We start from the raw sequence: 14,959 nt of genomic DNA, 5'->3' as shown, positions 1-14,959 counted from the left end.
ACGGTACCAGCTACCCTACTCGGCTAGCCCCGTGTCTTTCCCTCGACAGAGCTTCCTCTGTCGTCTCTGGGTATGTTCTCCCCCCCCCTGGAACCAGGTTGGGTCCATTCCAGAGACTGCCATTTGTTGCACTACCCTGTTAGGTTAGTCCTTATGTGTATTCCACCTCTCCTTCCATTGAAGGACGTGGCTCCGCAGCGTACCATCTCCCGAGATGGGCACGCTTTCCCAGCGTTTTCCAATAGTCACACTGAGTGGGTCTTGCAGGAACAGCAGTGACTGTCCTTCCCTGCCTGGAGCCCTGACTCACACTCTAACATAGGAGTGGTCCAGCGAGCTCAGGCAGGATGCTGGAAGGGCCAGCCTCCTGGCGTGTTGGTAGGGATCCCAATTCGTCGGTCAGTTCCGACGTACGTCGAACGTGACCGACTGAAAGGGAACGTCTCGGTTAAGTATGTAACCCTCGTTCCCTGAAGGAGGGAACGGGGACGTACGTCCCGTCGCCAGGTGCTGTGCTTCAGCTGAAGGCCGAGTCACTTATCTCGGCTCCTCAGTTGAAAAGCAATGATGCGGTATTCCACTTCCGTATTTATACCCGCGCTGCGGGGCGGTGCGTGGAATGTGTGAACCGCATGCCAATGTCCATTGGCTCGTTTTAATCACTCGAAGTAGGTCGGTCTCTGGAAACAGATCCCAATTCGTCGGTCAGTTCCGACGTACGTCTCCGTTCCCTCCTTCAGGGAACGAGGGTTACATACGTAACCGAGACGTTCTGTTGACATTAGACAACTAACGTTATGCGTCGCTCCGTTGCTCTGATTGGTTGTAGGTCTATCCAATTGAGGTCTTTCCTGGTTCGATTGAAACACGCCCCATAATCACAGCCCAACGGAGCAGTATCAGACTCAAATTCTGACTAGAGTTGAGTATGACGACGTCAGGCTATGACTTTTGTCCACTGTAGTGGACATTACATTTTTGTGATTTCCTCTGACATCATTCATGTCACAGTTTTAAGTCTGGATGTCTTGTACAGAGCACATTTGGGGCTTTGCAGAAATATCAAATGTTTGGAGGTTTTACCAGGACAACAACTTATGGAAATATGATAATATTTTGTAATTATAATTCAAATTATTTGTTGTAAATCAACATCTCAGGAAAATGTTATGGGGTTTCTAATCAAAATATGACTTTCTGTTACAAAACAGGGCATTGATTTCATAAATGTCCACTGTAGTGGACGCCAGGATCACAGAGTCTTCATATTTATCAGGCATTTTGGAGACACAAGAAGTGAATAGGGAAATAAATTATATATCAATATTCCTATGAAATATTAGATATTATTATGAAAATGTTGCCAATTATTACTCCCATTTTTACACTTCTATTTTCATTACATGTTGCATCAAGAACACATGAATATGCAAATTAGATGCAGTGTATAGATACATTGTATTGAATGGGAAAATCCAAGTATTGCCATTTTAACCACATATTGCATAAAGTAAAATTGTAAATCAATGCATTTCGTTATATCGTTCATAACATAGTTTATAATCATATTTAAACAAAGTTTGGTTAAAAAAAATCCTGAAACTTAAAAATTGATTGAATTAAAAATAAATCCCACTGTTTTTGCCTATACATGCAATTTCATGTCATTTTATTTTTTAAATAACTGGTGTCAACTACAGAGGACATATCATAATATATGAATAAAATATAATTATTTTTCAAAAAAGTTTTTTTTCCCCATTTGTTTCTTATGCTCTAAACAATGTAAAAAAAATACTAAATTCAAAAATAAAAATATATATATATTTCTGGGTCTCAGGAGGTTTTAACAGGTCCACAGAGACGGTGAAATGTCATTTTTATCACAACCTGGGATTAACCACATTAACAGTTTGTACTGAGCGATGAAAGCAATGGAGACACTTTTTCTCACCACTTCCTGGGTGATGAAATACAAAATGATCCTGCATTTCTCTTTAGATGATATCCTTTTGGCTATATCAATTTGAGGCAAGATCTGAGGGAGATTATCAAATGATTTGCTGATTTTGTATGTGTGAATACAGTTGTATCATTCAACTGGTGGCATGTGGGATTTATAATTCTGACTGAGGAGATATTTTAAGCATTTATTGGATTAAAAAAATATATTCATCAATATTTATGGTCAATTTTTTGATGCAGAGCAATAGGCCTATATCTGTATATTTTGTCTATTTTGTTTCGACAGTTTTTATGAATACACAGCCTCGGACAACCTCAAGCCTTCAAACGTGGATGAAAAGCCAAACAATTTTGGATTTTATGTAAAACTGCAATGAATTTCAACTTTGATTGTGGAACTGCTATGTCGTGAAGTTTGCTATCAGTACTACATGCACAGTACATTAAATATTTACAGTAGCCTTTGATATAAAAGCAAACATTGATATGATTTTGTTAAACAGTGTAATCTGATTAACCTGCCTTTGATCCTGTGTACACTTTAAAACAGACTTAATTTATTAGTGGAAACTGAACTTTGTTGTGTCTCTGTTGGCATTATAAATGATTTCTATCTTAAGAATCGGAGTTAAACCTTATCACACATAGTCTGATTACTTTTACTGCTAAGAGGATTAGAGTTCGGCCTAAGCCATCTGTCTTGTTTTGCGCTTGGAAGCTGTAAGAAACCTCTTAATTCTATCACATGTTTCATCATTATCATGCATTATCTGCATCCTCAGTTTTCAAAAACATTATACAGGCCATATGTGCTTTTTTCGAACATTACCTCTCATGCACTGTGTAATATTGTCAGGGTTGAGGTAAGGGATGAGTGAGGACTCAGGCTTTTTATTAATAATAAAATAAAACAACAAAAACTATCTCAAGGGGGGAAAAAACAAGCCTTGACTTAACTCAAGGAGCAGGGAAACACAAAGCACGTTCAACAACGATCCAGCACAGGACTGCAAACACAAGGCCTCAAGAAAAACTGCACCGGCTGCATTAGCCGCTCTCGCGGCAATTTGATGTCATACGTCACGTGGCCTCGGCGCTGTCTCAAGTCAGATGAAATTTCGACCCGGCATGCACTGCTTCAAGTCAGCCGCAAGGGGGTAATCCAGCACGACAATGTATAAAAGGCTCCATTACCTTGTATCTTACACTATAATCCAGTAGAAGCCGTTTTTGTAAAAATAGGCTAACGATTGCGTCATAACCATGCTACTCTGTCGCGCAGTAGAGAAATTACCGTATAGACAGGAGTAGAAGCTCGCAGGCAATCTTTTACTCTCTATGAGGCAATCGGGGGGACGTGGAGGCATAAAGTCAGATAAAGTCAAGGGAGAAGCATGGGGAGAAGCCCATAGAAAGCCAAAAGCAACAGGACAAAATATTTCAACAACGTGATTCAGATTTCACTTTGCACAACTACTAGAAGACTTCCAACTGTCAGACTGGTTGCTCACGTCACATCTACGTCGTCAAGCTCAGTCTGAGGCTGCTCAGCCATCAGGAAGTGAGTGCTTCTAACTGACTTCACTTTTCCTCGTCGAAGCCTATGGGGTCGCTGTGTCCATTTCTTTTACTGTCTATGGTCAGCCGCCGATCGGTCTGCGCATCGCTGTATGAAGTCGAACAAGCCTATAAGCTGCATGTTCACACAAAACATGACAACATAAAAAAGCACGCAGCCAGTGAAAAAAAACAGCCGCGTGCTACACAACACAAAACATAACATGAACATAAGAGCTCACGACAGAAAACAAACAAACGGAGCATGAATGTCCGAATCCCAACACAAAACTGAAACCAAACTAGACCGAAGTGCCACGCCCCACACACAAAACTCACAAGGACAGAAGAGCACAAGACAAGACAAACAATACAGGAGTATCAGGGCTCTGTCACAAACCAAGAGTAAGCTAGACCGAAGTGACAGAACCCTGACAAATAGAGATGTTTGTGAATGTAAATGGTCTGCAAAGTTTTAAAGATCAAAGTGCATAAAACAAGTTCTTGTCTCCTAAAAGAAAGAATCGATTCTGAATTGCTGAAACGAGTCACCAGAAATTCCAGTCTCACTTCCTGTTGAATACCTACGTAACAAACATTTGCATAATGCCAGCCTATGGTTTTCATTGGCTTCCCGCAAACAAAGTCTACTTTAAAACAGCCCCAAACACTGTAGTTTGTAGCTGAGACAGGAAGAGTTTGCGCGTTGTCGACATATTGAGGAGTTTTCTGATCTGCTAAAGCAAATGTTGCACTTCTAAAGGATGAGGACTCGAATTGATACGGTAAAACAGACGCCATTGTTACTGTTCGTATCACTGTGTATCCTATCCAAGCGCTGAGGAAGATCTGGAGCCGAAATTCACATTTGGTTATATTTTGTTTCCCTCACGAGCTGTAAGCAGAAGAGCAATCACAACAGACTGGGCTAAACATCTGACCTATCAGAGCAGAGTAGGCTCTCAAAAAGGAGGGGTTTAAAGAGACTGAATCTTCATACAAACGGTTTTTTTAGACTCTTTGAGACATGTGTTGTTGTTGTTTTTTTACCTTGGATGCACATAAACCTATTGCAGGAGACTTCCAAAACAAAACTAGGAACCTTTAAAATAGCACAATAGGGGCACTTTAAGACGGCTGACATTGATAGTTATGCTTAAATTAGGCTATATTCAAACTGTATAAAACAACTTTCTTACTGTTCCTCAAACAGTGGCTTGACACTGTGGTTATGCAATCATTGCCAGCCTTTAAAGATGAGCTCAAATGATCTGTCATATAAATCTTTTGCTGGCTGCTCATATAAATCTAGCTCAGGAGTAAAAATATATTTCAGTGTCAAATTGTTTTCATATTTATTTGCTGCCTGACAAACAGCCAAACGAACCTGAGAAAGTCAGACTCTATAAATGGAAGGCGAATGCACTCACGGACGATGCGGTTTCTCTCATTGAGGGTGGTGGTGCTGTCCGGCTGTCTGTAGAGGTGGCTGTGCTGGTGGAATCGGGTCAGACAGGGCCGCGGCTCAGTCAGCGGGAGAGCGATGCTGTTGGAACGAATCTCAGGGATTGTCATTCTCTCCCCAGGAGCTTGACTGTCGGCATCAGGTGTTTGGGGAGAGCTGTCCATGCGTGTAGCTGTCAGGGCGTTCTGATAATGGTTACGAGTGATCTGGAATGAATGACATAACATATTGACACAATTTTACAATACATATCTCATGATAATATGTTTCTAATATAGTATTGGAATATTTAAATACGCATTATTTATTATTATTATAAAAAATTATTTGCTTTTCTAATACACTACACTCTAAAAAATGCTGGGTTAAAAACAACCCAAGCTGGGTTGAAAATGGACTAAATTGGGTTGTTTTACAGCAATTGGGTTGTTTTAACCCAGTGAATGTGTTGTTTTAACCCGGCGGTTGGGTTAAATATTTGCTTAAAACAACCCAATTGAATTTTTTAGAGTGTACTGATCAATTGTTTTGATCAATCATTGTTTTGTTTTTGAAACAGCCCAAAGGCTGCATGCATTTATTTGATCGAAAATACAGTTAAAACAGACCTATTGTGAAATATTATTACAATTTAAAAGAACTTTTGGTTACACTTTAGTATGGGGAACACATATTCACTATTAACAACGACTTTTGCCTCAATAAACTCCTAATTTACTGCTTGTTAATAGTTAGTTGTCACAGTTATGTTCCGTCATGGACTATCAGTTGTTTTCATTGGTCACATGTCTTCCTTTGTTCTATTTTCCCGCCACAATCTGTCACCATGGACACTGATCACATTCATCACAGCTGTTCTTCATTTTAGTTAATCATCTGTGTATTTAAGTTCCTGCTTGTTTTCAGTTCATTGTCTGGTATTGTCTGTGCACAAGAACACTGTTTCGCATATTGGCTTGTTGGTATCTTATTATTAAAACCCTGAGTTATCTTCATCTTCTTTGTCTTCATCTTCCTAGAACCTGAGCTTTACATTCGTTTTTTGTAGTGTTTAAGTTTAGGGATGTAGAATAAGGTCACACAGAATAAGGCTTTACTATGTGCTTTATAAGTATTCATGAACAACCAATATCCTAGTAATATGCATGCTAATAAGCAACTAGTTAATAGCGAGAATTGAACCCTAAAGTTTTTTGGTAACACTTTACAATAAGGTTGTATTAGTTAACATTAATTAATGCATTAGTTAACATGAACTAACCATGAACAACACCTCTGTTTAGCATTAGTTAATCCAGCTGTTCATGGTTTGTTCATGTTAGTTCACAGTGCATTAACTAATGTCATCAAGATTTTAATAATGCATTAGTAAATGTTGAAATTAACATCAACAAAGATAAATAAATGGTTTATAAGTGCAGTTCATTATTAGTTTGTTAACTAATGTTAACTAATGAACCTTATTGTAAAGTGTTACCAGTTTTTCTATTTTAATATATTTAAAAATGTAATGTATTCCTGTGACGCAAAGCTGAATTTTCAGCATCATTACTCCCGTCTTCAGTGTCTCATGATCCTTCAGAAATCATTTTAAAATATTGATTTGATAATAAGAAGGAAATTGATGGGATTGGTTACATGATTGGGATGGTAGGAAATGGGAGACTGTCTTTGGTTCACTGCAGTTTTAAGGGGAAAATACTCAGCATTGCTGTTGACTGATGAATTTGTGCAAGCATATTAAAACACCACATAGACATATAAACAACATTAAAACCATGATTTTCTACCACAGGGTGTAATAGATAATATATTTTGACATTGGGTTATGTGAACCATAATATAACCTAGAATTTTCTTTGTGTATTTTCCCTCATCCAGCAGCCTGAAAAACTGAATTTCTCTCAGCATAGTCAAATTTACCTTAATGATCTGTAAGTCTGTGAGCTGGCGAACTGAATAGTCTGGTATATACGGTCCTCCACTGATGCTCAGTTGACCCAGGCTGCCTCCATGGATTGTAGTATCTGAATGATTGAGACCGCTGCTTCGTGATGGTGACCTGTGGACTGGATCAAAGTAATTCAGTTGATTATTGCTTAAATTATTGTCACAGATATTTAGATATTTAGTGTTGGTCTCCCGTTTGCTGCCAAAACAGCTCTGACCCGTCGAGGCATGGACTCTACTAGACCCCTGAAGGTTTGCTGTGGTATCTGGCACCAAGATGTTAGAAGCAGATCCTTTAAGTCCTGTAAGTTGCGAGGTGGGGCCTCCATGGATCGGACTTGTTTGTTCAGCACATCCCACGGAAGAATAGCGATTGGATTGAGTTCTGGGAAATTTGGACCCCAAGTCAACACCTCAAACCATTCCTAAACCATTTTTGCTTTGTGACAGGGCGCATTATATTATAATATCACATTATCACATCCATGTGATGTAAAAGGAAACGTGATCCACCTTCTTCCATTGCTCCGTGGTCCAGTTCTGATGCTCACAATTTTGCCGCTTTTGGCGGTGGACACGGGTCAGCAAGACTGGTTGGTCCCTGACTGGTCTGCGGCTATGCAGCCCCATACGCAACAAACTGCGATGCACTGTGTATTCTGACACCTTTCTATCAGAACCAGCATTAACTTCTTGAGCAATTTCAGCCACAGTATCTCATCTATTTGAAAGGACCACACAGGCCAGCCTTCGCTCCCCACGTGCATCAATAAACCTTGGCCGCCCATGACCTTGGCGCCGGTTCACCACTGTGCCTTCCTTGGACCACTTAGATAGATACTGACCACTGCAGACCGGGAACACCCCACAAGAGCTGCAGTTTTGGAGATGCTCTGACCCAGTCGTCTAGCCATCACAAATTGGCTATTTTCAAACTCGCTCAAAACCTTACGCTTTCCCATTTTTCCTGCTTATTACACATCAACTTTGAGGACAAAATGTTCACTTGCTGCCTAATGTATCCCACCCACTAACAGGTGCCGTGATGAAGAGATAATCAGTGTTATTCACTTCACCACATCATAATGTTATGCCTGATCGGTGTATAGGCATTGTATATTTTTTACACTTAGCTATGGCGGAATCATTCAAATGAATGAGAGCAAAAACCTTGTCCTGCACCACACGGGATCTCTGTGGTTTCATTTTAGATGCCCATGTGATGCCATATCTCATTAGCAAAGAATGAGGTCCTGCACGGAGTGTATTGAAAAGTGTGTTTGCATCTGCGGTGTGGCTTGAGAGAGATGAGAGAAATCTCTCGCTGAGAGAGATGCAGAGAAAAACCTCAGACTTTGACACAGACACTTTAACGCACATTTGTTCTAAATTAATCCCTTCAACAAGGGCTAAAGGCTCCATCCTTGTAGTTATTTTAACATTTTCCTGACGCTAAGCTTGTGCGATTTACATCCTTATATAATAACGTGCTAATTTTTGCCTGAGTGGGCAGACGAGAGTTCTCTCCCACTGTAATTACCCTCTACTCTGCTCTCCAAAGATTTACATAGCCGCTCTGTTTAGTTTTCCGCCTTAATTATCTCTCGATAACGTTGCTAGAGGGGTCACGTATGCTCCACGCTCTCAATGCCTCTCAGAGTTTTTAATTGCTCATTAATATTTTTACTGCAGGAATATCTTGTTCAAGATATTCTGGAAACTCTGTGGATCTGTTCAGCTCCAATGATGAATTCTGACAATAATAAAGTGCCTGCATTATGCTTTTTTAGATATTAGCTTTTTCATGTAGTGTGTAATATAGCTGTTTGTGAATGTAAAAGGTTGACATCCAGGCCCGTGGCAAGGGGTGTGCAAGGCCCTGTGCGAATTTGATGTGTGATGCCTAGATTGGGGGGGGGGGGGGGTTGCTATAGAAATGGCGGTCTACTGTTGCTATAGTGATGAACAATGCTTGTTTGTGTTGTGGATATGTAAGAATTTTGCTTCGCTTCGTATATATAGTTTAAAAGCTGTGTAACTGAACTGCGTACATATTTTTTACGCTTAAATTATGATTTGGTCAAACGTGTTTGCAAAACAGTCTGAATCCACTCGCATTCTTTTGGACTGCTCTCTCACTGAATCACCTGAAGTGATTTGCAATCAGTAATCAAGCAGACAGTTTGGAGAGAACAACCAGCGTTTTTCAGTTGTTTTCCTCTGTGAACATAAAGGATGTCTGACTATTTTGTTGGTTTCTGGAGTTTTCAGATTTAAAAATGTTTAAAATATCTAGAGATAGAATAGGCTACACTTGTTCTGCAGTACCATTGCTAAGAAATCGTCACCTCTCAAGTTCCCACATCCAGAGTCTGCTCTCAAGTCCATTCCAGTCTGGGAAATTCCTGAGTCCGTTCCAGTGAGAGTAATCACTGAATCTGTTCCAGTCTGAGAAATTCCAGAGTCCATTCCAGTGAGAGGAGTTCCCGAGTCCATTCCAGTCTGGGAAATTCCTGAGTCCGTTCCAGTGAGAGTAATCTCTGAATCTGTTCCAGTCTGAGAAATTCCCGAGTCCATTCCAGTGAGAGGAGTTCCAGAGTCAGTTCCAGTGAGAGAAATTCCAGAGTCTGTTCCAGTGAGTGGGATCGCCAAGTCCGTTCCAATGAGAAAAATTCCTGAGTCTGGTCTATTGAAACAAATTCCTGAGTCCCATCCAGTGAGAGAAATATCAGAGTCCCTTCCAGTGAGGGAAATTCCTGAGCTCAAGCCGGAGAGGGATGCACTCTAGCATTTGTGTGTGTCAAGGCCACACACACATTCACTCAAGCCCCTGACCAGAGTCCAGTGATGGTTCCAGCCCCTGACATTTCTAGTGTATTTACTTCTTAGGTAATATCTATGGTTTGACCCATTTCAAAAGCGGCCAGAATCATACAAAATCAATACACATAGTCTCACATTTAGATTAACTATTTAGACTTTTTAGATTGACATTTAGTCTTTTAACTATTAAAGTATTTCAAAAGGTATTTTGAAGTATTTTCAGTAAGGACAAAAACATGAACTTTGCCCTTGCAATGGCTCTGATGCCATCATTACTGTTTGTATCACTCCATTGTACAGAAGTGGAAAGCCTCCGGAGCTGAAATTCAGACATGGGTGTTTCGTTTCCGACACGTGCTGTAAGAGGTAGACCAATTACAACAGATTGGGCCATCTGACCAATCAGAGCAGAGTAGGCTTTTGGAAAGGAGGGGTTTATAGAGACCAATCCTTTATCAAACCGTTTCAGACACTGTGAGAAAAAAGTGGATGCTGCAATGTATATTAGGAGAAAATTTAAATGTTTTTTGACCTTGAATGCATGTAAGGCTCTTGCAAAAGACCTCTAAAGGAATCTTTAAAATAGCATAATAGGGGCACTTTGAATCAGTAAACAAACCTGTGGGTAGGATGGTCATGATAGCAGGTAAACTGTAGTATGTGAACGGGCCATTTTCAAACTTTAGTCCCTCTTTACCGATCTCTACCTCAACTCGACCCTGCAGCCAAAGACAGATGGATCACACATTTATACTGCATTGTTTGCATTAAGGAAAACTGAGCAAAGTAGCATTTTTACTCTACCTACAGTGGGGCCCAATAGTGAAAATGCTTTTATTTTTGCATAGACATTTTGAAATGTATTTCAAAGCTTGTAGTGCTGTACCTGCAATATTAGGATGAAATAATCCACAGGCTTGTTGCGCTGGAAGAGGTAGTGTTTTGGTGATCGCTTGTTTTTCTCATCAAACTTGAGTTCCTGCACAACGCTCGGGTGCTTGATCAGTCGCAGAAGGATCTTTTCTGAGAGATGCGTTGGCTTAAAAGGCTCTACTTCTACCGACAGGAAGGGAACAGAAAGAATCAATGACAGTGAAGCACAGTATTATGTTCCTTCACCATTTATGGATGAATTTTTGATGCTGCGCCAAATGAGTATAGATACACTATTGTCAAATGATTGTGGCCACATACTTTTGGCCCCGTATTGTATGTGCTTTAAACTTAAAACAACTTTCAAATTCTATTAAACTTAAATTGTTCATTAATAAAGTTGACAAAGATTACCTGTGGCTAGAAAGCGGTGTGTCGCGAGAAGAAGCTGTGGTGAAACTTTGACCTTCATTTCACTGTCTGACAGTTTGAATATGGAGAAATCTTGCTGTTTCCTCTCGTGGTGAGACACTCTCCTCTTTGTACGGTTATCAGCTGCCAAGACACAACAGCAATGTATTATGTAGGCATTACCTCAAACCAATATAAGCAGTGAAAGAGAGCATAGAGTTAAGATGTTTAGCCTTGATTTTTTTTGTGTGTAAAATAGGTCAACTTAAATAATTAGCCAGACGTTGTAAATCAATAAATAATAACAGTAAAAGTTGTGCCAAAAAAAGACTCAGACACTTGATTGGAATTAACGTGCAACTATTTTTTTTAGGGTTACGTTTTTTTATCTTTTTATCTTTTTATCTTCAAGAATAATATATCAACTCTCATATTTGGTATTTCAGTTTATTTTGTACTGAAGTTTTATTGCAAAATTGTATTGGAAAGTGTCCCCCTTTTATTGCCATTTCAAATGATCTTTTTTAAATGTTTATTGAATAAATTAAATACATATTTTTAAAACTCAAGCATAACAGAATTGTTTTAAGTAGTAATATGTAGCGTGTTAACTGTCATTGTCCCAGTAGCGGGACACTAGGCATGCTTTTTTATTGTCTTTTTGTATTGTATTGTATTGTATTGTATGTCCATCACATATTTTTGTCATCATGGAAACAGTAGTTTAAAACCTTTTAGTGGGCACAATTTGTGTGAAATCAGCTTCAAATTTGGACACAACTTGGTAAGATATATGGCTTTGATTTCTATCAGTTTTAGAATCCAAATTATTTTGTTAAATATATGTTATAGAAAATATAGACAGTTTGTATAAAAAATTTTTTTTTTTAGTTCAGTACATTTGCTTTACGGTAAACTTAAACTTCTATAAGTTTTCAAAAGTCTTGAAATGGACATATGTATATCAGATAATTTTTTATTTTCTTGGGGGAGCCCTGAACCCCCCTAAAGCTCAAATTTGGGACCTCTGTGATTATAAAACCCTGCTTATGGCCCTGGTCACAGAAGGTCAAAATGGTATTAATAACTATAACTTTGTTCCTGGGCTGTAACTGTGAAAATGTTCAATAGTCATAACTTTAAGTTAAATTAACTTTTCAAGCTAGATTAAGAAATATTCACAGAAAAACGTGTAATTAGGGGTAATGCACTAAGTAACGAGAGTCAGGGCCATAACCACCATAGACATTGAGGGTGACAAGTCCCACCCCAATAATTAGAAAATGGCGAAATGATATTACTGCCGCTGCTCTGCATTACACACCGCTCTGTTTGTTGCTAGCATGACAAAAGTAAAATGTTAAATTTCTAAGTTGGTCTGCCTCAGCGGTCTAACAACGCTCGTCACTGTCAGAATGAGTGAGGTGGCCAATCAAATCAAAGAAGGCGGGGCTTACTGTTCCTCCTAAACATTTAAAGCTGCAATCCGTAACTTTTTGTGCTCTAGCAGTTAATAAACAGAACTACATGCGTCTTGTGGAAGAACATTGCAGCCGGAGCTACTTCTCTCTGTTTATGTCTATGGCGAGTCGCAGGGACTGTGCTCCTCCGCAGCGGTTCCTACCAGACCGGTCTGAAATAGTCCCAATATAAACACTTATTATAAGTGTACCAAAATGATTCAGGGTAAGACAAAAACACGGGAAATGAATTCATGTTGTACATTCTCAACATATAATTTTTGTAAATCTTGAACACAAAAAAGTTACGGACAGCAGCTTTGATATTTGTAATAAACTGTTTTACGATAAAAACTTCGAGCGACCAAGAGTAATATCAAGTGATGCAAACTATTTGACATTTTTTTAATGAATCACCGTTTTAAATTGAAAAAATGACATAATTTATCTAAATCTGAATTTGACGTGACAAAAAACGTTTGGCATTTTTACATATTAGGCAGACAAAATAATACTAATAATTTGTTAAGTTTATATATAGCGCCTTTCTGGGTACTCAAAGCTCTTTACATATCGAAGGGGGAAACTCCTCAAACACCACCAATGTACAGCATCCACCTGGATGATTATGAAAGTGAATGTGTGCATATTTAAAATGTATATTATTTGCTAATAGTTTACTTCATAACTACAATGGAACTGGAACTTTTACCTTTCTTACTTCTTTTTCTTTATTTCCTTAAATCCTTTTTAATCCTTCAATCATTTAAATCCTTCAAGTAAACAAATAAAACTAATACCCCATTCCCAACACAGAAAACAACAACAAAACAAAAAAAAACATTGGTTCCCACGCATGTTTACAGCCTTGACGTGAGTTATGTAATCAGATTACTTTTTTCAAGTAACACATTACTTATTTACAACAAAATATTTCTGTCACTTTTTCCAAATAAGTAATACAATGTTTTCCCCTTTTTTGACCGACCGCTCTTCCGTCACTGTGTTGTGAGAAATCGGGAGAAAGTGTAGAGGCGTTGTGTGCGCTGGGTCAAGGATCATTTCACTTTTGGTGTAAAAGGGACTTTACATTCTCCAAAAATTTAATAAGAATAAGAATAATAATAATAAGAATAATAAGAATAATAAGAAAATAAGAATTTATTTATCTTTGTTATTAAAACTAAAAAGCTAGCTCATCCCAGGTGTGAAAAATCAAAAGTAGCGTAACGCATTACTTTCTATCAAAAGTAACTAACGCAATTAGTTACTTAGGGAGTAGCGCAATATTGTCCCCAACATGTCTCCCCCTATTTTTTAGCACTGTTAATATAATTAAAAGCAATTTGTTAATTGCAGAGAATAGGCTTTGCCAGAAGACAAATAACACAGAGTTATGGAATCCAATTAATGTGGTAATTATTTGCAACAGGGTCACAGAATTATTGACTATGCATGGGGAAGCAGCAGATATCGGCAGGGTTTCACTCAGCCAAATGCTCTGCGATGGCTGTTTAGAGGAAATATTCTTCTTATATTTCACTATTTTTGAAACTTTTAGCTGTTTGAATGTTCATCTGAAGATTTAATAATGATGGCAAGATGAGGCTAAGGATTTGCATGAGTGTGACAGAGAAAATTAAACAGAAATATTAAACACCTACTATAAAGGTCCGTTTCGTCCACAATCTCAGATTTGATGATTTCCTCGATGACGTCTTCCAGAGTGACGATGCCCATGACTTCGTAGAAAGGATCTCCTTCCCCTTCATTATTGACCCTCTGCACGATAGCCAAATGAGATTTCCCTTTACAGTGCCAGAGAAAGACATATAGGAGCATCATGGCAGGATATGCAATTGGCATTTAATTGTATGCTCATTATCCTCATTTAAAACATACTAAAGCTCATTTCACAAAATTGCAGTGCTATTAAATCAATCCATGAATCAATAAAGTTATTAGGCAAAGTGTGCAAAATCAATAGTCACATAGCTTTAGTAAATGAAGCCCTGTCTATTTGTTTTACCCTTTGGATGCTTGTACGTATGTGCGGTTTCAGGTGCAGAGAGTCTTTTTGCTTTGTCGCAGGAGTTTTTGCTTTGTCGCATGCAATAAAGAGTGCTTGAAATGAAGGCTCATGAAGAGATTAACTATGACAGCTCTGAAGATCCAGACCTGACCTTATGTAAACAGAGCTGGGGGATTATGCAATGGGGTTTGGGAATCCCTGAGGCACTGATGATAAAACTGACCAAGATAAAAACTTGGAATTTGCTGCTAAGGCATTATTGTCCTTTTCATTAGTTCATGTTCCCCCATTTCATTAAATTATTATGAATTAAAAATAATCACATTTCCTGTTTTTTATTACAATTTTGGGGTACAAGTTTGGGGTATGTAAATTTTTTTTATTCAGCAAGGATTAATTCAATTGATCCAAAGTCATAGTAAA

At 38.6% G+C, this 14,959-nt stretch overlaps 1 protein-coding gene across 1 annotated transcript in view; it reads right to left on the bottom strand.

Annotated features, from left to right (window-relative positions):
• The window catches only part of cnnm1 (cyclin and CBS domain divalent metal cation transport mediator 1), a gene marked incomplete at its 3' end in the record, with an annotated part of 41,346 nt that overhangs the window by 12,600 nt on the left and 13,787 nt on the right, over window positions 1-14,959 (bottom strand). Inside the window, exons 2-7 of the mRNA XM_079841921.1 lie at window positions 14,169-14,312; window positions 11,048-11,188; window positions 10,647-10,816; window positions 10,380-10,479; window positions 6,911-7,056; window positions 4,953-5,193 (exon numbers count right to left, since the gene is read on the bottom strand). Of these exons, the coding sequence (XP_079698047.1) occupies window positions 4,953-5,193; window positions 6,911-7,056; window positions 10,380-10,479; window positions 10,647-10,816; window positions 11,048-11,188; window positions 14,169-14,312 (942 nt within the window). The remainder of the gene's footprint in view (window positions 1-4,952; window positions 5,194-6,910; window positions 7,057-10,379; window positions 10,480-10,646; window positions 10,817-11,047; window positions 11,189-14,168; window positions 14,313-14,959) is intronic.

Source organism: Gobio gobio (assembly GCF_949357685.1).
Source record: "Gobio gobio genome assembly, chromosome: 18".
Lineage (NCBI taxonomy): Eukaryota > Metazoa > Chordata > Actinopteri > Cypriniformes > Gobionidae > Gobio > Gobio gobio.
This window is presented reverse-complemented; position numbering and strand designations above follow the sequence as displayed.